Raw genomic sequence first — 25,084 nt, 5'->3', positions numbered from 1 at the left:
CCCACACACTCTGGCGATAAACCTGCTGGACAATATCGAGAGAGGACCAGCAGGCTGCGAAGGACCCACCCCCTGGACCGGCACTGAACCCAGGCGGACCATCGATCCACTCTTCTAGCCTGCCATAGATGAAAAACCCAAGTCCCACGTTTTATATTATCACATTTATTGGTTGCCTACGTTAGAATAGTATTAAATAAAAAAATTGCACGTTAGAAAAAATAAAAAAAACAAAAAAAAACTTGACACATAGAAACGTAACAACACCGTTCAACGTTTTGAAGGTCATATTCGAATCTTTCCCCTTCTAATTTAACCTGACGCCAAGAGAAGTCAAAAAATAAATATTAAAGTGACGCCCAAGTGACGTCACATGTTTAACATATAATTTTTCACGAACTTTTACTGGTTTCTTTTCTTTTTTGGTATATATATTGCCGTATCTTACTCTTTTTAACATGGGACTGGTAGATCATTAGGAATTTATACATTTATCTGGCGACTTGTTTGTTATACGAAAAGTACAAAAGTCGCAGCGAATAATCGTGACATTCATCACATTTTTCCGGGCCTTAAGTCGAGAACGGACCTTGCACTTCCTTTTAGCTGAAACGAAACGCTGCTGACAACCAGCAGGAAAAGTCATCTGCAATTTGTGTGGCACTTTTGACTGCACTTCCCTTTTATTTAGAATGCTTTTAGGGGTTTCTCCAGCATGTTTGGACTGCTGGCAACAATGTTGAATGCGAAATTTGTTTCTTTTTTCGTGTTTCAGTATTTATGGTTCCAGCAACTACAATGTGGCAGCAGCTGAAGTTGTGCGACAAACGGTTTCGTGTTTATTTTGTGTTCCGCTGCACCACATGACGTATGAGTAATTTATGTCCGAGCCGCCATACGCGCCAGATTACGTATACGTCGTGTTGTGAGACTGTTGTTAATGTGCATTTAATTGCTTAAAGATATATAATTGATTGCCCTCAGCAATAGGACGGGAATTAATTTACCCTTGCAACTTGGCGAAATTGTTGAACTGGGCTATCTGACACCTTTTGTGGGAATATCACTGTGGCATCACATTGATAACATGGCAGTACACGCAGTGACGAATCGCACAGTGAGTGTGCTTGAGGAGACTTCTAAATAAAGCCACAAAATTAATAATTTGATCCGATAGAACAGTCAAAATGAAATCGAAGTAATAAACACTATTACTTAGTGTATGCTATGAGTTTCGTGAACTTGTGAAAGCGTGAAATACAATAACCCATGTTTAGGCGACACATATATTTGGTAAGTAAATTAAAAGTACATTTTATTTATCAATTTCGTTTTAGCAGCGAGCGAGACCGGGTTTGTTTTGCCATTGCTCAGTGGATTATACATCAGATCCGAATTTCAAATTTTAAAACTTTTCAAAGACTTAAAAGATTTACTTGAGAAAAAGAATCACTCCATTTAGGAGAGTTGGCAAATATATATCACTGTGGACGGCAGTACACGTAGTGGCGAAGCGCGCAAGAGAGCGTGCGAAGACAACTACTATATATAGCCGCAGAATTGGAAATCTGCAATTATGGCCAGATCATAACGAGTGATACACCAATCGAAAGGTATCGCACTAACTAAGAAGATTGCATACCAAGACTTTTGAAATATAGATTTGTTTGGGAGAAAAAGCGGTGAAAGTGTAAAAGTAAAAATTTAGAAAATTGGAGCTGCTGGATTCGGTGGGGATAAAAGCTCCCCAGCTGTTTAGCTAGTTTTATTCTTACTGAGAATACGCGACGAATGACACCTGATGTTGAAATGATGTTGTTGAAATCCGATGTTCCGTTCAAAAGTAATTCAAAAAACAAGATTTTCTTCTTCTTCCCTTTGGTCCCTTTAGCTGAGTAACGGGTATCTGATAGTCGGGGTACTCGACTATAGCGTTCTTCCTTGTTATACCCGTAACTCGTAAAGTAAAAGGGTATACTAGATTCGTCGGAAAGTATGTAGCAGGCAGAAGGAAGCGTTTCCATCTTAGCTTTAGGGTTTTGGAAACCCTATGGGTGTATAAAGCAGCTTGAATTAGAAAACGTTTGTTCTACGACTTTTGGAAAAACCCGCCAGTTTAGCGGAAAATCCAAAAAAAAAGCCCGATTTAAAGTGCTTATAGTATTTAAACAACTAATGATTTAATTTGCTAAATACCCTTCATATAGTAAAGTTGTCTGAATATAATAGATTTCGAGTTATGACAAAAAGTTATTTTTTAAAACCACTTTTTGACTATTTTCTCAAAATTAAGTAGAACGATTTTTTTTTAATTTTCAAATCATATAGCTCTTGAAATTCGTCAACTTTTGATATATAACACTTTTTGCCCTAAAAATTACCGTTTGGAAGATAATAAGCGATAAAAAGTGCAACTCGTTTCAGCTCCGTATACGAAATATTTCATACTTATTGGAATAAACAAGAAAAAAACCATTTTGATGAAAAGTATTCTTATTAGATTTTTTCAAACGGAAAATCTGTTATGGTTTTAGGGTCCTTTACTTGCATGAAGCTAATCGAAATAGGAAACTTGATCTATTTGTTCTACCTCTTTGGAAAAACCCGCTAGTTCGGCGGGAAATATAAGAAACGACAGGTTTCTCTTTGAATCTGAAACTATACAGCCCTTGAGATTCCAAACTTGTGCTATTAAAATAGGTAATTGAAGCGATAAAACTTGTTATTAAAAAGTTTAATATTCATGGGAACGACTCCTAGTCATGGTATTGAGGTACTTAAACTCTTGTGCAAAAAAAAACTTCTGATATCAAACAAAAACACCTCTTAACGAGGTAAAAAGTAGTGGCGAAAGCGCTTTTAACAAAAATTTGTGATATCAACAATTGTGACGAAAAATTATATTACATTCGATAAAATAAATAAACTATATTAAATTTATGTATTCGGCACGCTACAGCAGAAAATTTACGTGCAGGTAAATAAATATTTACTGTTGCGGGCCGAAATCATAAATTTAATATAGTTAATTTATTTTATCAAATGTAATATCATTTTTGGTCACAATTGTTGATATCACAAATTTTTGTTATGGCCGCATTCGCCACTACTTTTTACCTCGTTAAGAGGTGTTTTTTTTAATATAGTTAATTTATTTTATCAAATGTAATATCATTTTTGGTCACAATTGTTGATATCACAAATTTTTGTTATGACCGCTTTCGCCACTACTTTTTACCTCGTTAAGAGGTGTTTTTGTTTGATTTATAATTAGAGCTAACTCAAACTTTTAATTTTTCCTCTTTTTACGCACACCACACATCCTTGGTGGCTTTAAAAGGAGCAATCACTACATCTCCTGAAAAATTGCGACACCTAGTTTGTCTACGTGGGCGTTTCGCGCATATACCCTCAAGCCACCTGTTTATGATCAATGTGGCAGTAATCCTAGGACCAGCAAAGATTTTATTTGCGCGATGATTTAGATCGAAAAAAAAATTTATCGTCAAAAGCGAGCCGGGAATCTAATTTCCAAAGCCGCTGAGAGGAGCCAAGGAATGAAAATTTGATTTTTAAAAAAAGTATGAATGTCCAAAGCTTCATTTTTTGAAATATATATATATATATATATATATATATATATATATATATATATATATTATATATATATAAAACCGCATTCATAAAAATTCCGATGCCTTTGGAAAAGCAGGTGACAATCTGCATATACAAATTTGCAATCTGTACCGAATATCGCGTCATTGGGGATGTAGTTGGAGTACAAAAAAGTACTGTCCATAAATACTTTCACATTGTTGTTAAAGCAATACTAAAAATCGCTAGTATATTAATTTCGTACCAAGATTCCAGGCTTTAAAAAACTATTGACGGCAAAAAGCATTCAAGTATATCTAAAAATTATATTAAAAGTGATATACCAATTATTTAGGAACACACAATCCTGTTAAAGCCCCAAAGATTGGCTTTACGGATTTTGTTAATCGAAAAAGATGGACATCGAAGGTCATACAAGCTGTGGATGACAACAATGACTCTTAAGTAAATATTTTGGTATTGGTTTTTAGTACAATATATTTATACATTTTTAAAACAATATATTTGTAAAATCAGAGACGTAATCACGATGTTTCCGAGAAGTGTCCACGACGCCACGGTCTTTAAGGAATCTGCAATTTTTTAAGATCGCACCAGAATTATTCCGGATTTCCAAAAACAAAGCAAAGAGATTTCCTTTCTTATCCTGGGAGATCGTGCATACCCATAACTACCGTGACTTCTAAACCCATTCACTGGACATCTTACTCCGGAGATAGAGTCCTTAAACTGCTACCTTAGGTCGGGAAGAATAGTAGTGGGCGACTGAAAGGACGCAGGAGATGCCTGGCCAAAAGAATAGACATTGGCCACAAATTTGTTGTTTCGCTTGCGCCGCACTTAATAGCTTTTTGGGAATAAGAAAGGACAAGTTTACGCCAAGCAACGAATTTGAAAGTAACCAGCAACCATCAGACTGCCTGATGCCGACCGGTAGAGATCCTCTGGGAGTTGACTTTAAAGAAGCTTAGAACCGAAACAAACTATCTTGTAGCGTAGAACTAGAGCGTAAACTGTGTGGTGTGTGTTGTATTCTAGTCGAAAAAATACATGCTTTAGATTTAACCTTATCTTAACAATTAATTTACGTACCGCAGTCTTGCCTCCCAGTCTCTTTGAATCCTCCAATCAGAATAAATCAAAGCGGGAGATTTGGGCTTACAATTCACCATTTCATGTGACCGCAATTAGTTTACAACATAATCCCTCTAGAAGGTTACAACATCGATAAAAAAATACTGAAATAATGAGCGCTACATTTAAATTGCTATAAGCCTAGTACTCAGATCGGCTAAGAGTTTCACTAGTCGAAATATCTTATTCTTTGTAGTGCGACCGAAGTTTTCAAAGTTCACCCGCAATGCATGTAGCATGGTCTTACTGTCAAGCAGTTGGGTTTAAAATTGAAATTTAAAAAGGAGTCTGCTGGTACACAATTAAATTAAAATAAAAATAAATGGAATGTTCAACGAATTTTTTATTTATCTAAATTAGTAGTTTAAAGGTTCCTTCTCGTCCCACGGATGCTGCGCCATCTTTCCCGCTCCACCGCAGTCCAGCTCCGAGTCCCAATAGGCATATTGGACCTTTAGGAAGTGGGAGCCGGATTGGGAACGGGGTTGATCCGCTGATGCTGCAGGAAGTCGCCCAGCATCCTGGCAGTGGCTGGCTAAGGCTTCTCGAACTGTTCCTTAGCGGGCGCTCCACTTTCCTCCTCCCTATAGAAGCCAGCGGGTCTTTCAGCTCCGCTTAAGCTGCCAAGTAGCTAGTGGTGGTGGTGTACGGAGTACTAATGGAGAGGTCGTCGGAGATCACTTTCTTTGCGAGGAGACGCCCGGCAGGATGTCCATGTAGAGAGCCAAGTCCCACTCGGCATATTCCTTACCAATGGGATTCTCTAGTGGATCTCCTCCAGCACTTCAACTATTCTGCGGATTTGCCACTGTTGTTTTGCTTCCTGTCGGTGAAATCCCGCAATAAAGGGCAACAGCTTGGATTAGGCGTTCTATTTCGTCAGCACTGACCTCCTGCATCCTATTTTGGGGTTTTCCTTAAATTTTTAATATTTAGTTTACACATCGCCTTTGCACGAACACCGCCAAAAATTAAATTTCATATTCTTTGGGCCGCGGCTAACGGCGTTCATCGAAAATTCACTCGCGATATCTGGTATTTTGTCTGGTATTTCCTTAGCTCATCTGAGTACCACGCTGAAAAACAGACCCGACGAAAACCTTTAGCAGCCTGTTTGCCTCTCGCTCACTCCTATGGCTAGCTCGCGGTTTTCGTCGATGTGAGTACTAGGCTATAGGATTGAGCGATACGTTAATCCGTTCCACGACACTGGCATTGTAACCAAGCCATAGATAGATTTTCATTGAGAATCAGTTTTAAATAAATAAATATTTTACTGTGGTACAAAAATCTTATTAAAGTTATGTATTTAAAAAAATTACGCATGAAACTTTGGGTGGGCGCCCGATCCTCCGACAGAACATCACGCACGCTCTGCACAAGGAGGCATCAATTTCCCCTTGAGCCCCAAGGAACTTCTGGTTCTGCATCTCCAGTCTGTCCAACGCCTCTTTGTTGTCACCAAGTGAAATCATTAAAAATGACCATCGTCTACAAGTTTATAAGCAATGAATATAGGTACTTACTTGAAGTTAGACGGCTACTTGGCATATATGTATGTCTCTATCAGGAGACCAGGTTGATCAAGAAAGGAAATGTTTTCCCCGTTTTTCTCCTTCGATTCGGTGAACACATCATTGGCCAGCTCATCGAAGCCATCGATGGCTACAAAGCCGATTTGTCCACGCATAAAGCATGAGAAACCGGGCGTTTACCATACATTTTCACTTGGAATCCAGATTTAATCATTTCACGCATTAAGGCTGAATTCATATTCAAGTTTAGTGCGTTGTCGAAATCATGAGACGGTGTTTATGAACACAAGAATGAAATGAAAGCGGATAATGCCCATCAATAAACACAATGTATTGGTTTGGGCGGTTTGTGGTTGTAACACTTTTATAAAACCAACTTGCGCTGCGCAGGAATTTCTAGAACTTGCATCCGTATTGCCAACTTTGTAGCTTTTATAGTTTTCGAGATATGCGCGTTCATACATATCATTTTGGGCGTTAGGTAGGCGTTAAAACTTTTATTCTAGCTTTAAAACAGCGTTCGGCAAAGTCCCATCAAGCGGACATAAGGAATAGCTCTGCTCAGCCTCTGCCATCGTAGAACGGCATTTTTAACGTACAAATCTATAACACTAGTTTTTAACCATAAGAGTTCACATTTCTAGACATTTTGGTTTCCTGTACACGCTGGTATCATTCAAACCTTTTTTCAAAGAATCGTTCTTGAGGTATTTTCGAGAAACATATTTTTTAGATATCTCAGAAACTATTGTTAAATCTCGAAGAAATCCGACAAGTTTCGATGCCAGCGCCATGGCCCCTAGCGGTAGCGGGGTTTAGTTTAGTCATAACTTTTAAAATAACAATGCAATTAATACGATTTTCAGCATTTAGGCAGGTATTGATCGATGTAATTTATTTTAATTTACAAACTTGCGCTACTCGAGAGCCCCTAGGATTTATGCGTAAGCCCAATCTTTTCATTTTTTATAGTTTTCGAGATCTCAGTGCTCATATGGACAGACGAACATGCTTATCAAATAAATATATATTCTATATTCACTACACTTAGGGAAAAACACGGTGCTAAAATCAAGTACAAACAGTACGATTTCATGATTACCATTTTAAGACCGTCCGTACTAAAAAAAAGGCTTATAAAATACACCGTGCTAATGCCAGTGAGCGGCAATTTGTAAGTATACTTATAAAATTCATGTAATTTATTTTGTTTTTTTTTTTCATTTTTATTTTCAAATACTTATTTCTCTTTCTAGCATATAATTAAAACCCAATTTAACATGTATAAAACTTGATTACTTAATCGTACTACTTTTTAATAAAAATATGACTAGATTAAAAAATTTTGCTTACTTGATTGTAGACCGAAAGGTTCTAAAAACTTACTGAAACCGAATTCCTTGTCTTAAATTTTTTTCAATGCTTAGCCATATTTTTACACTAAAAATACTTGATTTTCTCTAAATGTAGGCGAGTCGATCATCCATTTCCGTCTGTTCGTCCGTCTGTCCGTCCGTCTGTCCGTTTCTATGCAAACTAGTCTCTCAGTTTTAAAGCTATCGCGATGGATCCTCCCCAAAAGTCTATTTTCTATTACAGGTAGAACATATATAATTCGGAACAAGCTTAATCGGAAAATATAGACTATAGGAACTCCCATAGGAACTATATCCATATATACACCTGCAACAGAAAATAGACTTTTGGAAAGGCTTTATCGCCTTAAAACTGTGAGACTAGCTCGCGTTGGATCGGACGGACTGACTAACTTGGCTAGATCGACTCATCTAGTCATATTGATCAAGAACAACATATACTAGTACATATGTATTTTATGTCGAAAACGTCTCCTTCACTGCGTTGCAAACTTCTGACTGAAATTCGATATTTAATATATAAAACTTGGAACAAAAAAAAGGGCCATCGAGAAAAATGTTACTGACATTTTCAGCACAATCAGAATTTACCATCACAGGCTTAAAAGCGTTTCATGGATTTTTACTTGTTAGCAAGTGTTATCCCACTCACCTGTCCATTAGGTTGGGACTGCCTCCGTGTTTGCTCCAGAAGCTGCTCGAATGCGACTTGTTGGTGGAGTGACAGCTCGAGGCGGATGACGAGGAGTGCCGCAGGATGCCGCCTCCGGAGAACCGGAAACTGCTGCGGGCAGGGCCTGCTCCCTTAGACCCACTTCCTCCAGCTCCTCCACTGCCATTGGCCACATTGCGGAAACTGGCCGTGCCAATGCTCCTGCTGCTCGTCGTTCTCTGCTGCATCAAAGGTCGTTCGGCGGGCTCCACGCACCTTTTCCTGGCATCAGCTCCTTCCTCAACCCCTCGTCCTCCATTGTTAAAGTTGCGAATGCTGTCGCTCATTGACAGAAATTTGCTATTGCCTCTGGAGAAGCTGATGTGTACCTGCAACTGTTGCTGGCTGTGCTGAGGTCTTATGGTAAAGCGTCCACCTAGCCTGAAAAATATGTATATGTATATAATAAAGGACTAACGGATACACTCAGAATTTTTTCATAAGATAACCATAACCAACCGTTTTGAGAAACCCGATTTTCCTGTCCGTATTGGTAATGTCTTACCCAAAAATAATTAGCATGAATCAATAACGGTCGTTGATTTTTCATTTTTGTGACAGACAATGGATACATTCGGCTTAGTTTATACACTTTTTTTTTAATTTTCTCAAACATTTCACCTATTTAAAATTTTTTCACGGCTTCATTTTGTTTTTTTCATAACTTTTATTCAAAGTTCCTACTTTGTATTCAACGAGTAACGGATCTTTCCCCTGATAATATTCATTTCATTTTATAAAAATCTGACCATATCATGTTGCTTTCATAAGAACTATAGGAAAGTTAGATGAGATTTAGTTCTTATTATCAGTACCCCTCAACACGCCTACAATTGTTCGATTTGGACAATTTATAAGCAACTAAAGGAATACACGCTAGGTGGCAAGGCACTCGACGACTTAAGCTGACATTTCTCAGTGCAGAGACGTGGTAGAGAAAACGTGATGGCTGGACAAACTGGCGGTTGATTATGTTAAGGATAATTTGCCGAGCTTAGTCGGGCTTCGATTGACCTTAGGCAACCAATCAGTACCGGAAATGTCTGTAATGTCTGTAAGCGGGCCAACCAAAGAATGACTTTTTAAAGATGGAAAAGAGAAAAATCTTTATTAAAAATTGTTAATTAGTTTTCTATCCAAGGTCATTCCAATAAGCTTTCATTATCCACTTTTTCTCATCTAATATAAAAAGTTAGGTAAATTAATAAAATATGTATGTACAATGTACATTGTTCATGGTACATTGTACACCCAGAAAAAAGATAAACAAAATTTTAGGTCTTTCTTAACCTAAAAAATTAAAAATATACGAAAAGTTATTTTTTAGGTCATGTACTACCTGAAAATACAATTTTTGCACACACACACATACAATTTTGGACTACTTTTGAGATTAGGAATAGCCAAATATTTTACGTCATCGTAGGCCTTAAATGGCATCTTACCTAAAAATATTTGACAACTAAAAACCTTTTAAACTAAATATGTTTGTTAGATATTAATGTTGGACCTAGTCAAACAATAATTGCATTGCTTGTAATTATTTAATGCAATGTTTTAAGAAAATCAATGTTTTAATGTTATAAAGTGAGAGTTACAGGTCATGTCGTCGCACAGAACATGTGCACTTTGAATAAAATTAAGTTGTAAAATATTGCATTTAAATCTTGAAAAAGTTAGAAATTGGCATGAACTTACACGCTGCTGCGTTACATGGTGCGAAGGCGGAATTTGTAAGGCGCTTGCCTCTGATACGAGAGGACCCCAGTTCGGATACCCGCTAGGACCATAGTAAATCAAAAGTTTTAAAGAAGTTTTCCTTAGCAATTTTAAATATAACACTGAATTAAAAAAGATAACAGACCGGGGATCGATTCCCATCGCGGACAAAATAAAAATGTTAATTTTTTTGGAAGATAACTATAATAAACAGTTATTATAAATAAATTGTATTACTATCATAAGTAAGCATTAAACATTATTTGAAAATAACAAATTTTTAGGACTTATATCTGACCAATTTTGCTGAGGAATAACGTTTTATGAGTATGGCACTTTCTACTAGTCGTGTAAAAACCTTTAGCCTTTTCAAATTTTGATTGAAATCTATCCTTCACAGGGTTCTGTTCTTGCTTACTATAAAAAATACGTCAAGAAAACATACAACAAATCGGACTGAAATCCTTCTTCTAGACTTAAAATATGCTATTGAGTGGTCATCTATGGCTAAATAAAATCCACTATTTTCTTCGTAATCGGGCATGTAAAGATAAATCCAACTGCTTTTGATTTTTGTAAATCGTGTCTTTCGTTCGCCAGACATAATAGTTCTAGAGTAAGCTACCTTACGTGGATATTCGGCGAAAGAGTGATAATATTGTCGAAATAGGCATGATAACAAGTCTTGTAAACGATGTGCTTTAATCTCAAACCGGTGCTGTGCACCTTAAAAAAACAGGTGTGGCCGGGTTGATATGAAACGTCCAATATATGGCTTACAAAATTTGTAATTTATGACCTAAGCATTAAAAAATGTTAACTTACTCATAGTATTACAACTTATTTATTTTAATTGTTTATTATAGTGAACTTGGCTAAGTGAATATTTTATCTTCCTGAAAAACAATCATTTTTATTTTGTCCGCGGTGAGAATCGATCCCCGGTCTACAAAACCAAATGCAGGCTTCCCGGCAAGACCAAAGACTGTGTCTGGGGGCAAAAGCAAACTGTATTTTTATAAAAATACAGTCCTATTGTTTATGGTTTTTCAGGACATATGGACTTATTTTAAAGCACTCATTGGAATTTAAGTTTTGTCTAATATTAACCTTAAAAGTAGGGTAAGCCATTACCTAAAACTACAATTTTAGTCTTTTACAAAATTTTAAGTACTATTTTTTTCTGGGATTAGGTTTCGTTCACTTCTCCACACCATCAAGAGTTTTTAATAAATAAGAGGCAAATGTATTTGTATAGTATACTATTACATATTCTTACCTGCGGAAGAGTTCACTTTCCGGATGCTCTGCGGCAAAACGTGCTTTCTTGCGGAGGAGGGGAATGGTGAGTGCGTAGGTAGTGACCATCATGAGCATAAGGATATAAAATGCCACCAGAGATCCAAAAACGAAGAAGGCGCGGTTGTTTATAACGCAGACGTTGTGCTCAGGCATAATGTTCTTCTCGTTGACCAGACCTGAGTACACGAGATACTGATGTAAAAACAACTTTCAATTTACAAACTTTTTTATTATACCCAGGACTGTTATCGAGCTGGATACTATCATGGCCATTACCCAAACAATGGCTATCTTAATACCAGCCAATCGTTTCGTAGACCGATGTCTCGGGCCCAATGGATTTCGTATTCCCAGATAGCGTCCCAAACTTATGAAGCACATATGCAGGATGCTGGAGGAACAGGCCAGCACATCACAGGTCACATAAATGTTGCACCAAGTAAAGCCAAGTGGCCAATAACCTGAAACACATATGTAAGTTTTGTGGAAGTTTAATGAAACCGAAAATAAATCTAAATATTAATATTTGAAATTATGATTTCAGCAATGAGTATGCAACTTTAAGTGTCCATATATTTATTTGTGAAAGCTATATAATTGTGTTGTTAATTTTTATACCCTTGACTCGTAGAATAAAATGGTAATGGGTATCTGACTAAAAAGATTCAAAACAAGAATGGAAGTTAGCTTCGGCAAGCCGAAGTTTGTATACCCTTGCATTTATAAGAAATAGTACTAGTTAACGCCATGACCTATCTTTTCCGGTAAGATACATCTCCCTAATTAAGAAAATATCACTTAAAATTTTTTGTATGGTACCAATTTTTTTTAAAGTTTGAAAACGTTTTTTGCCCTTCTTTATTTTCTAACTTGAGTTCTGATAAACCGAATTCGGTCATTAAAAACTTATTTTACAAGTAATAGAATGCCTTTTAACTTCTTATACACATTGAGTTACATTAATTAGCTTAGAAGCTACACTTCGTCAAAGTTGAAAAAGTTGGAGAAAATGAAGTCTGAACCTTAACGAAGAATATAAGCCATTGATTACGACAATCCGGTAAATCAATTTTTTTTTTCAGATTTTTAAACGTATATACCCAAGTTCAGTATTCGGGAGCAGTGGACGCTAAACATTATTTTAAATTTTCAGTGATGGGCAACGTAAGAATTTGGTGCAAGTAGTTATGCATAACGTCAGTTTCCTTGCTATTAGTGCTGGACAAGCTAAAAAGTATGCGATTGCAGTTACGAGGAAATCATTTTTATATATATTTAGCATGGAAATATCATAGCATTGTTTTACCTGTAAAATTAGACTTTGGTGACCGAATTCGCTTTATCAAAACTCGAGTTAGAAATAAAAAAGATCGAAAAACATTTTTTACACTTCAAAAGAATTAATACCATACCAAAAATTTTAAGTGCCCTTTTCTAAATCGGAGAGATGTACCTTACCGGAAAACCAAGGTCGCCTTCTTGGCGTATTTCGTCGATTTTTTATTGTAAACTGGTGTAATCAATGTTAGTAACACCATTTAAAATTTTTAAGGATTGTTGCGAGCTTTAGTGATATTTGTGTAAAATTTAATTCGCAATGCTGAAAAATTAAAATATTCTATATCCCAGAGTTAAAGAAAATACGATAAAAAACAACAAAGCAAAATTTTTTTAAAAAATTTATTTCATTATTTTTTTGACCGTTTCTTTGACAGCTATATGTTAGAGTCGTCCGATTCTTTTTAAGTTTAATTCGAAGTTCCTAAGAATACAAAAAATGATGTTCCCATTAGTATAAGATATTATGTCAAAAAACACCGAAGCTATAATTTGTTTCATATTCTTTTCTTACCACTTTTCCGATCGTTTTTATGGCAGCTATATGATACAGTCGTCCGATTTTGATAAAAATCGCGTATGAGGTTATATGTTAAAAAACACTAAAGATATAATTTTATTAAATTTTTATCCCCTTATTTCTATGGTTCCGGCCTGCAAAAAAAGGAAGACTTTTGGGAAAGTCCCACGGATAGACGGACAGACGGACATGGCTAAATCGACTCGTCTAGTAATGCTGATCAAGTGTATATGGTGTCGGAAACGTCTCCTTCACTGCGTTGCCAACTTCTGACTGAAATCATTATACCCTCTGCAAGGGTAACAAAAGCGACGCTAGGAGCAAATGAGTGCTGATCATTTTTATTTTTGGTTTTTATTTTGTGGGCAGATAAAATATTGTTTTTGTAATTTTAATGCCGTTTGAATGATACAATACATTTCTTAACCCATTTAATACTTATTGAAAAGGACGAACTTGTGTAAACATCTACTTTTTAAACTTTTTTCCTCGACTTGAAAACTTACATTTTTTGATGTGTCACACACAGACGAACAATTTGCAAGGAAGTTGTCAGTGTACGGTGCTCCCATAGAGTGATGGAACAGATCAAGTGGCGGACGCACACGCAAATACAGTTTTGGTCAAAATAGTTGCTTAAGAGTACTAAAAACCAGCTTAAGATTTATTAGAGCGTACATTCCTAGGCACCTTTTTCAGTCCTCATGTTAATCTGTAAGAATGTTTTGACATTCAACATTTTTATATTTTACTCTACCGCCCTGTTTCCATTATGCATGCGAAGGCTAGAAAAATTCTGCGTTTAAGGGCTGCAAAGTCAAATTTTTGGCATTTTACAACTGTATTTACCAAGGATGTTAACTTTTTCACAACCCGATAGTGATGATTGAAATTTATTAGAAGCGGGAAAAATAAAACATCGAAGCAGATTTTTGATTTAAAATTACTGCTGGTTTTTATTTTCAATTTTTTCGTAGTGGGTAAACATTATTTGAAAACCATAACACCATTGATTCTCGTAGTATTTCACACATTATTGAACATAATCGCCTAAAATTTACGGACGTGTAATTTGTACACTCATAGAAATTTTACTGTAAAATCGCCCTAAAAACAAAGAAAATCGGCTTAAAACGGGGGTCAATGGCGACTGGGTAACAAAATAAGGGCAACATTTTCTAAAAATAGGCATGTATTGGTCTTACATTTAGGGCGATTTTTCTTAGATCTAGTGTTAATTTCCTTAAATCTTGGGCGATTTTTCTGTTTTCAAAGGTAAACACCCTTAACATATGAAAACAAATTTTAAGCATCCACGGCGGTATTTCTTGAAATTATGGTGAAGCGCGCCCTAAAAACAAGAGCAAGTGCCCTAAATATTAAAACTAATTTTTATTAAAAAAACGTGTTTGGACATGTTTGCTGGTTCTCAGCAAACATTATCTGCGGTACTTTTTCCAGGAATTTTGACTTAGTGTCCTTTTTTTACTATAATTTGAGAGGGTGAAAAGGGCAAGGTTATTATTTGGCCGCTCCACGCACGTTGGTAAACTGCTAATTAGAGTCATACGAACTGAAAGTAATCATTAAAGAGAATCAGGGAAATAAGATAAATACAAAACAACTTACTTATTGAGAAAAATCTTCGTGGTCGCAGCGAGAATCGAACTCACGACCGCTGGGTTCGCAGTCGAGAGCACTACCGCTGCACCAAAGACGCATCGCGTTAGGCGACGCGCAAAAAGGTTCCATGTCTCAATTTGTTCTAAGAACAAATTCTCAATTTAATTCTAAGAAATATTCTCACTAATGACAACAAATTATGATTTATATTACCCAATTAGACTTAATCATTAAAAACTATTATTTTAATGTAATATACATTTTTTTTGTTATTTTGACGTGTTCTAATATTTGATTTGCCTCTGCACACAAAATTGTTCAAGAATTCAATTCTAACAAGGAAGAACGCTATAGTCGAGTACCTCGACTATCAGATACCCGTTACTCAAATGGAAAATGGAAATGGAAATGGAGATATGCAAGCAGCAAAGCGAAATTAAAATCCGCCACCTACCGGCGGTAGACAGATTTAAGCGTTATGGCCGTTAGAGTGGGCGTGGTAAATTTATTTTTGGATCAATCGATAGGTATTGACGACACCAATACATTTCAGTTAAAATTTTTTATCTAGCATGCAAATTGTGGGCGTCACAGGTTTTCGCGGTTTGTGGGCGTTTAAGTGGGCGTGGCAAACTTTTTTTTCTGTCTGTCTGTCCGGTTGAACGCTGAGATCTTGGAAACTATAAGAGCTAGGCTATTGAGATTTGGCGAGCAGATTCCTGAGCTTCTTACGCAGCGCAAGTTTGTTTCAGCAGAGTGCCACGCCCACTCTAACGCCCACAAACCGCCCAAAACTGTGGCTCCTACAGTTTTGACGCTAGAAAAAAAATTTTAGCTGAAATGTATTGTTCTCATCAATACCTATCGATTGACCTAAAAAAAGTGTGCCACGCCCAGTTTAAAGCCCACAAACCGCCTAAACCTGTGACGCCCACAATTTTCATGCTAGATAAAAAATTTTAACTCAAATGTATTAGTCTTGTCAATACCTATCGATTGATTCAAAAAAAAATTTGCCACGCGCACTCTTACGCCCCTAACGCTTAAATCTGTCTACCGCCGGTAGGTGGCGCATATTAACCTCGCTTTGCTGCTTGCATATCTCCATTTAGCTGAGTAACGGGTATCTGATAGTCGAGGTACTCGACTATAGCGTTCTTCCTTGTTTATAATTACCAATCTCAATAGAGTGGAAGCGGGATGGAGATATATTCAATTAAGCGTTTTGGGCGTTAGAGTGTGCGTGGCAAACTTTTTTTGATTCAATCGATAGGTATTGACAAGACTAATACATTTCAGCTAAAATTTTTTTCCTAGCATGAAAATTGTGGGCGTCACAGGCTTGGGCGTTACAGGTTTGGACGGTTTGTGGGCGTTAGAGTGGGCGTGGCATATTCGCATAACAAACTTGCGCTGCGTACAAGGCTACGAAATCTAAATCTGAAATCCCAATTCGCTATCTTTGATAGTTTTCGATATATCCGCGTTCATATTTACGATTTTTTGAAGTTTGTGGGCGTTAAAGTAGGCGTGGCAAACTTTTTTGGGTCAATCGATAGGTATTGTTGAAAACAGTACATTTCAGTTAAAATGTTTATTTAAGCATTAAAACTGTAGGAGCCACCGTTTTGGGCGTAAGAGTGGGAGTGGCACGCTGCTGAAACAATCTAGCGCTGCGTAAGAAGCTTAGGAATCTGCATGCCAAATCCCAATAGCCTAGCTCTTATGGTTTCCGAGATCTCTGCGTTCATCCGGACGGACAGACAGGCGGACATGGCTAGATCGACTCGGTTAGTGATCCAGATCAAGAATATATATACTTTATGGGGTCGGAAACGCGTTCATACGGACCGAACGCTGAGATCTCGAAAACTACAGGAGCTGGAGTGTTGGGACTACATGCGCTATGTGGCTTTAAAGAAAAAGAAGATAGGTGGCGCTAAAGGCTAGGTGTGTTAGTGAAAAAAGCAGTTTTGCTTTAAGCATATCTCCATCCCTCTCGCACTCCCTTTAGCTGAGTAAGGGGTATCTAATAGTCGAGGCCATCGAATATAGCGTTTTCTCTTGTTTGTCTTCCTTTTTATCATTTTTTCCACTTCTAGAAGTCATTTGAAAGACAGTTTTTTTCACAATAACTTTGTTTTTGTAAAATTTTTTCTATCGTCGTTTTAGCTCCAGAAATGCATCAGAAGATTGTTAACTTTCCCGACCCTTTATGATTTTGTAAAATGTGTATTATCGTCTTTCCATCACATAGAAGTGTCTCAGAAGTTACATTTTCGTTTTTGTTTTTGTAAAATGCGTTGTATCACCTTTCTAGCGTCCAGAAGTGATTAAGAAGTCTTTGTATATTTTGTATTTGTAAAATGTATTCTATCGTGTTTCTACTAGGCTCTTTCCTTGGCTTTTGAACAACATTTTAAGAGATCCTGGAGCCAATTCTAGGTCCAGCACAAATAAATCACCCAATACTGTCGTGTACGCACAAAACAAAAATTCGGGCGTTTATGCACAGGGCAACACGAATAATATTGGCCGCGGCAATCGGAAGGGCAAAACCAGTATGCAAACATCAACCAGGGAATCAAATCAGGTGTTTTCACACACGGCATCACCATCGGATCTGAACACATTACCCGACAATCCGGTACTAAGATCCTTGAAAGCCCAGGCAACGGTTCCATTCCGACCAGCAACGCGAATAACGTGGGTCAGGGCAACCCGGAAGGCCAACTCATCTTTAACCAGGGCAACACAACCGCAACGGAAAACACGCTTATGTACGCAAACCCGGGCTACATTGGCAACTGCAATAAAGGAAGTTATAACACCTATGGAAACTATAACCAGGGCAACAATATAAATACAAATACAAGCCCGTACGGTTAGGAAAATAGCGTTGCTCCCAGGTATAGCACTGGATGTACATAGCTTACCATGAACCCGGCCACGTCTCCATTCCGGACAACAGCGTAAACAACATGGTTAAAGCTAACCCGGTAAAACATATCATGCCTGTTAGTACCCAGTAGAACCCAGGAAATGGTTCCTGCCGCACTAATAACCCAATGAAACATATTCTGCCGGGAAAAATATCTGACAACACAATCCACCAGTTCGGTCAGGGAAACACTGCAGCACCTGGACACGGCAATGGAGCGAACACCCTGGTAGCTACGAACACGGGAATCAACTTCGATCCCAACCAGCGCTGTTCCAAGGCCAAAAATAGCCAGGGCATACCGGTGACCAAAGAAAGACAGCACAAATTATTCGGATGAGGACGAATCCCTTGGCACAGTCAAAAATATAACATAACTGCATATTACTCATACTTATAACTGATATACTCTTACGCCCTCCATAAATAGCTCAAATACTGTTATACTTATAGTTGTAAGACATACATAAATAAATAAAAAATATAATAAGAATTAAAATCATTACCACTAACTGTGTCTTTTAGTAATGTAAAATTAATTTTTTAAGAACTCCTAGGCGTTTTAGTTATCTGTTACTCTATTTATGCGATGGTCATTTCGCGCTTTCATTTCATGAAATGGACTGATTCGTGTTGACATAAGCCCCATTTCATGAATTCGACAACACTCGAAAGTTGACAATGAATTCAACCTCAAAGTGTGTTATTCGGGGGTGTCACAGAAATCCCTTCCAACCCAATTTCTCCCGAAAAGCAAATCTCGGTGTCACAGACGTCATTTTTGACGGTTTCTAATCCCCTGTATTTTGACAGACGTTTTGATTGAATAAACCAACTTACAAATGCTTGCCAAGAACAAAACTTTATTAAAGGCAACACTAGTGAAAACTATGAACTATCTGCATACGACAATTTTTTTGGGTACAAATATCAGCAACGAAAATGTTTAGTTTTATCTCGCAATCCCTTGTGCTGAGTATCGGGTATCTAATATTTCCTTTTATCTTGTTTTAGAAAAAAGAATCTATGGCGTAGTGGTGGAAAAATTTTTTTTCGCAACTGTATATTTCTTTAATGAAAGCTATCAGAGGTGGCGTTTACCCGTTTAGACGGGACGGCTAAAGAAATCTTCCCCCAATTATTTGGTCCGGTAGTAACTTAACGCACAAAAACGAAAATAAACTAAGCTATTCGCCACAATATTTCATTGAGATTCATTGAGATGTTCAGCAAACATATGCACACTAATATAATACAATGGTTTTTAGTTTATTATACCTATTTCTCTATTGGGTAAAAACCAAAGTTGCCAAAATATGCTCAAGCATTTTTTTCAGCCCGTCAGAACAGTTTACGTTTAGTAAGTGATCAATCAATCAAACTTCAAATAGAATTTCGAAGTATTTTTTTTTTTGTTGTTGTTCTATATATTTTTCCCTTATTAAACTAAAATAAGAAACAATATTTATAACTATACTATGGTTTTTTTATATTAATTAAGTTTTACAACTAACAAAGAATAAAGATTTTTCAGAGTTAGGTAAGACCGCTTTTCGTTTAAAATGTAGTTAAGGGCTGAAAAGAACCTCTCCACTGACACCTGAGTAGCCGGTGTGGCCTCCTTGCTAGGTTCTACAAGAGCACTACTCGTTGGGACATCGGATGAAATTATTGACTCTTCTTTGCTCATATAGATTTTTTTTTTGGAACGCGTTTACCATCAGATTTTATTCCTTTCTCAAGCAATCCTTGTAGGATATGTCGGTGTTTTGCCATTAAATGGCGCCTTCTGTTTATAATGGGGCGCCTAGACAGTTTGAAGCCACACAGGATACACAAAAATTTATAATTCACTTTCATATTGAAAAAATGAACATTAGTTTTCACTTTAAAACTCATGTTTATACACCTTTTAACTACACACAAAAGTAAAGTACTGAATCAAAACAGTTTTAATATCAAACGACATTTTTGTCAGATTCTGAACACAAAAGTGTCTCTAAAGCAGGTTCCTATATAGAGCAAACAGAAATGCTCAGTGTCTGAGCGGGACACTTTGAAACAAAAGACGCTTTGTAAGTGTCTTTTCGATTCCATTTTTCAAAGGGTTCTAAGGTTACTGATCTTTTTCTGACACCTAGAAAAATGGGGACACTTTTTGGGAGCTCTGGTTGCAAATCTCTGACTGAAATCATTATACCCTCTGCAAGAGTATAAAAAGCCACCACAATTTAGTAAAACCGCTCTGAAATCGAGACCGCTATGAACGGCTTTTTCTCGGTGTGTAATTGTAGAGAGAACAATTTAAATTATTTAAAGTCTTTTAAAACTAACTGCCCCGACCGAAGAATAGGCGTTGTTTACAAACGTAAACTAAAATAAGCCAAAGAACTGCGACCCATTTTCGGATTAACTTTTGGAAAGGCAAGGGGCGCTGTTTTTGTTATTATATCCGCTGCAGCTGAAACCACACTTAAGGCTTTTAGTAACATTTAGTTTACAGTTTTCGTCGACTTTTCAACACAGCACTCACGCGAAAAAACGCAAATGTAAAATAACAGACCTTTCCCCCAGTCCTACAACTGTGAATGGGCCTTTACTGTGGCGAAATGACAAATACCACGTTCTGGTTCGTGAGTGCCATGACATACTATTTTCTAAATATAAATATAATCATTCGATGAAGAAGCTATCCAGAGATTTGTAAAACAGAAATTGTAACCATCAGATTTGTACGATTTAGAACCAAAAATTTGCGAGGGATAAAAAATAGTTTGGCTATGATTATTGTGATGCTACTATTCAACCGTCCAGTGATATAATCTACTAAGTTTTCACAATTTATGTGTTTCATATTAAAATAGCTTGGCAAGTGGACGTCCACCACTTCGCTGGAAGACACGAAAAGGACTCCCTGGCGCTGGGACAAAGCTACAGAGGGGTCGAGTTCAGAGTGATCTCCTCCCATTTATTGCTAGTTCCTTAAAACATGTTTATGATGGACCCAAAGATATTTAAGTTAAATATTTTATGCGAACGCTTTGTGTATAAGATAGTATAAGATAATATGTCAAAAAACACCGAAGCTATAATTTGTTTCATATTATTTTCCTACCAATTTTCCGATCGTTCCTATGCCAGCTTTATGATATAGTCGTCCGATTTTGATAAAATTAAATTCGAAATTCAGAACTAATTAAAAAATGTTATTTCCAAGCGTTGGAGGTTATATGTTGAAAAACACCGAAGCTATAATTTCTTTTATATTATTTTTTCACCAATTTTCCGATCGTTCCTTTGGCAGCTATATGATATAGTCGTCCGATTTCGATAAAATTTAATTCAAAATTCAAAACTAATTAAAAAATGTTATTTCCAAGCTTAGGAGGTTATATGCTAAAAAACACCAAAGATATAATTTTTTTTTAATTTTTTTGTCCGATTATTCCTATGGGAGCTATAAGATATAGTTATCCGATCCGGCTGGTTCCGACTTATATACTACCTGCAAAAGATATAAGACTTTTGGGAAAGTTTCAGCCCGATAGCTTCAAAACTGAGAGACTAGTTTGCGTAGAAACGGACGGACAGACGGACAGACGGACATGGCTAGATCGACTCCTCTAGTCATGCTGATCAAGAATATATATACTTTATGGGGTCGGAAACGTCTCCTTTACTGCGTTGCAAACTTCTGACTGAAATCAATATACCCTCTGCAAGGGTATAAAAATCGAAATTGACAGATAGAAAATAAAACACTGCACGGTGTTGAATGTTATTGAAACACATGTTTTGTCGATAATTTAATATTGCTATATGATATAAATTGATATGCTGCACACCAATTTAAAATGAAAAAACCCATTGAAATGTGCAAAAATATAATTTTGATATGGCCATATAAGGACCAAAATTGATATGCAAACATTGTGACGTGACTGTGACTGTGTTCTTGCTAGGTACAGTCAGGTTAGGTCATTACTTATTAACTTATGGTCCTAATTTAAGAATTTTCGAAGTGCCGGTAGGTTTTGACATTTAAAAAATACAATTTATTTCAATTCAATTAAATTTTTGAAAATGTGGACACCGCAGTTTTGCGAGGATTGTGGAGAGTTATACATTGATTCGATTAATATAAAATCGATCGGACAAGTCGTTTTTGTAATATCGTGGCTCCCAATTAAAAACAAGGAAGAACGCTATAGTCGAGTACCTCGACTATCAGATACCCGTTACTCAGCTATATGGAGATATGCAAGCAGCAAAGCGAGATTAAAATGCGCCACCTACCGGAGGTATACAGATTTAAGCGTTATGGGCGTTAGAGGGCGTGGCAGACTTTTTTTTGGATCAATCGATAGGTATTGATGAGAACAATACATTTCAGTTAAAATTTTTATTCTAGCATCAAAACTGTAGGAGCCACAGTTTTGGGCGGTTTGTGGGCGTTAGAGTGGGCGTGGCACTGTGCTGAAACAAACTTGCGCTGCGTAAGAAGCTCAGAAATCTGCACGCCAAATCTCAATAGCCTAGCTCCCATAGTTTCCGAGATCTCAGCGTTCATCCGGACGGACAGACAGACGGACAGACGGACATGGCTAGATCGATTCGGCTAGTGATCCTGATCAAGAATATATATACTTTGTGGGGTCGGAAACGGTTCCTTCTGCCTGTTACATACTTTCCGACGAATCTAGTATACCCTTTTACTCTACGAGTAACGGGTATAACAAGAGACCTCGCTATAGTACGGCCTCGACCATCAGATACATGCTACTCAGCTAACAAAAAAGCGCCACCTATCTTTCATTCCTATCGGCTGTTCAAGAGATTACACTAACACGACAAATAACATGAAACCTAGGTGGCGCTAGTAAAATTTCGTAAGCAAACGATTTGTTCTACGTTACTACTACTATTAAATTTGCTGATTATTTATTATTTGTTGGTAATGACATTATAATGGATGTTCCGATTTAAATAATTTTTGCCATGTAGAAGGGTATTGATAATAAGAACAAAATCTCATTTACATTTATACAAATTATAAATATACACTGGTTGGCATAAGTATTTTGACGAAACAAAAGTTAAATATAGTCATAATTTAAACTTACTTCTTGTGCACTTTGGCATCAATGGAAAGGTAATTTAGATGCCGTTAGATTGATGCAATACTTTTCTTAACCCATTCAGTACTTATTAAAAATGTCGAATTTGTGTGAAAATCTACTTTTTGAAATTTTTTCCTCGTCTTGAAAACTTAAATTTTTTGATGCAAAAAGGTTCTCCAAACAAAAATAATAGTAACTGCAAAAAGAATTTTTCAAAAATCATTTTTTTTGAAGGTGACAATGTCGGAAATTGTATGTAAAAGAGAAAAATATGGCTCAAATGCATAAATCATAAAATCATAAAAAATATAAGCAAAATGATTTTTGAAAAATTGTATTTTTGAAAAAACTGTATTTGCTTTCGGATACGGCATACTTATGCTGTGTGCAGAGGGTACAACGGCGTTCGATATGACTAATATTCTTTCATACCATACTGATATTCTTTCATATCAAATTGATATGTTTGTAATATCAATATTAATCAGTTTTGTTATTATATTATATTTGTTTTGTTGCTATATTAAAAGCCCATAAGTTCATTTTAACTATTTTTTTTTTTAACTCTAGTCATATGCATATAATCTAAGTCTAAATTCTCAATTTTCTAGCTCTTAAAATTTCCGAGATCAAAGCGTTTATAGGAGCAGACAGACAGACATGGCTAGATCGACTAGGCTAGTGATGCTGATCAAGAATATATATACTTTACGAGGTCGGAAATCTTCCTTCTACATGTTACATACTTTCCGAGGAATCTAGTATACCTGTTTGCTCTACGAATAACGGGTATAAATAGAGTGATTAAAAAAACCTTCTTGAATGTTTACCTTGTTTCTTTTCGAATGGACTACAAATAAGCAGAAAGTAAGAAAATAAATCCTTTAATTTTGTCATTAAAAATTATTTACCTTTCTTCTTCTTAAAAAAAATGTCTTTGTAAAGTTTTAAGCAAGTGAATTCATTTGACCTATGGGCACGTTTAAGTATGCTCTACAAAATAGTTGTTGAAACATATGTAAGCCATAGATTCTGCACACGCCTGCAACAACTATTTTGTGGGGCATCCTTTGAAGCGAGTAAATTGCTTAGCTTGTATATCCTTACACACCTTTAAATAATTTTTCTTGAAATCCTTGAATTATGCCCAGAAGCGTACTTTAAATACATACTTTTTCGTAAACAATATTAGGTCTGGCAACGAAACTATACCGCGCCTCCTTGTTAAAGAACTGATACCATAATTTTCTCCGATGCTGTTAAATTGTTTGTTTTAATTTATATACAATGGGTACGGGGTTTGACTAAGGGTTTGTTTTCGGCTTCTTGTATAGGATTCATGTATGATGATAGATGCACACTTAATTTATGCGAACGTTTCATCTGTTTTCGCTACGTTGAGTTCACTTCTGGCCAGGATAAAAAAGGTAAGGGGTGGGTCTGACTTTGTTTCTTGTTTTTTTCAGGGTCGTACGCAAATTAGTCAAGCCACCAAAGATTTTACGTATTTTTGAAATTTGTGCGCCAACAGGTTCTAGCTTAATGGATATCGTCTGTCGTGTTTCCCTTTTTCTTATTTACAAATTAAAGTTTGGAGGCTTTAAATGGTCAGTGACGTCATTAAGAGTAGAGGCGCTAGCAACTGGTGGCATCTAGAGGATAACAGAGTAAGGGGTATCTGATGTCGGCGCATTCTGCTGGTTTCTGCGTTGTTAAGCTTTTGCCATCTCTAGCAGTTTTAGTTCCCACAAACACGACTTTTATTTGGTCGTATCTCATTTAGACTGTTAGTACTGATCCAAGTTAGACATTTAAAGGAGTCGGAAAATGTATCCCGACTTCCTTCGTTTTGTGTTTTATCGCTCTGAAAATTTTAGATGGTGCTTACAGCTGCTTACAAGAAACTTAAGTTTTACCACTTTTGGGGAAATTTAATTACAGCATCCGATTTTTGTGGCAGTGAGGATTATAAAAGGAGAAGGAATATAAAATACTTGGGCATTTAAACACCAACAAACTGAGTCACACGTTTGTCATTCTAGTTTAAAGCTGTGCCACTTTGGCTTCTGCTACACTGAGAAGATTGCAGTGTAAAAAATAGATTAACAAGAGTATCTCAAAAATGGTATCCCTTTATTACAAGCCATTG

General features: G+C 36.6%; 1 protein-coding gene across 1 annotated transcript in view; it reads right to left on the bottom strand.

Annotated features, from left to right (window-relative positions):
* Positions 1–17,803, bottom strand: part of LOC139352873 (uncharacterized) — a 33,271-nt gene extending 15,468 nt beyond the window's left edge. The window contains exons 1-5 of the mRNA XM_070995510.1: positions 17,758–17,803; positions 17,511–17,681; positions 11,630–11,854; positions 11,371–11,569; positions 8,313–8,753 (exon numbers count right to left, since the gene is read on the bottom strand). Coding sequence (XP_070851611.1) covers positions 8,313–8,753; positions 11,371–11,569; positions 11,630–11,854; positions 17,511–17,681; positions 17,758–17,803 — 1,082 coding nt within the window. The remainder of the gene's footprint in view (positions 1–8,312; positions 8,754–11,370; positions 11,570–11,629; positions 11,855–17,510; positions 17,682–17,757) is intronic.
* Positions 17,804–25,084: the final 7,281 nt, after the last annotated feature.

This window comes from Drosophila suzukii, chromosome 3 (assembly GCF_043229965.1).
Source record: "Drosophila suzukii chromosome 3, CBGP_Dsuzu_IsoJpt1.0, whole genome shotgun sequence".
Lineage (NCBI taxonomy): Eukaryota > Metazoa > Arthropoda > Insecta > Diptera > Drosophilidae > Drosophila > Drosophila suzukii.
The sequence above is the reverse complement of the archived record's forward strand: the minus strand, read 5'-3'. Positions and strand labels throughout refer to the sequence as shown.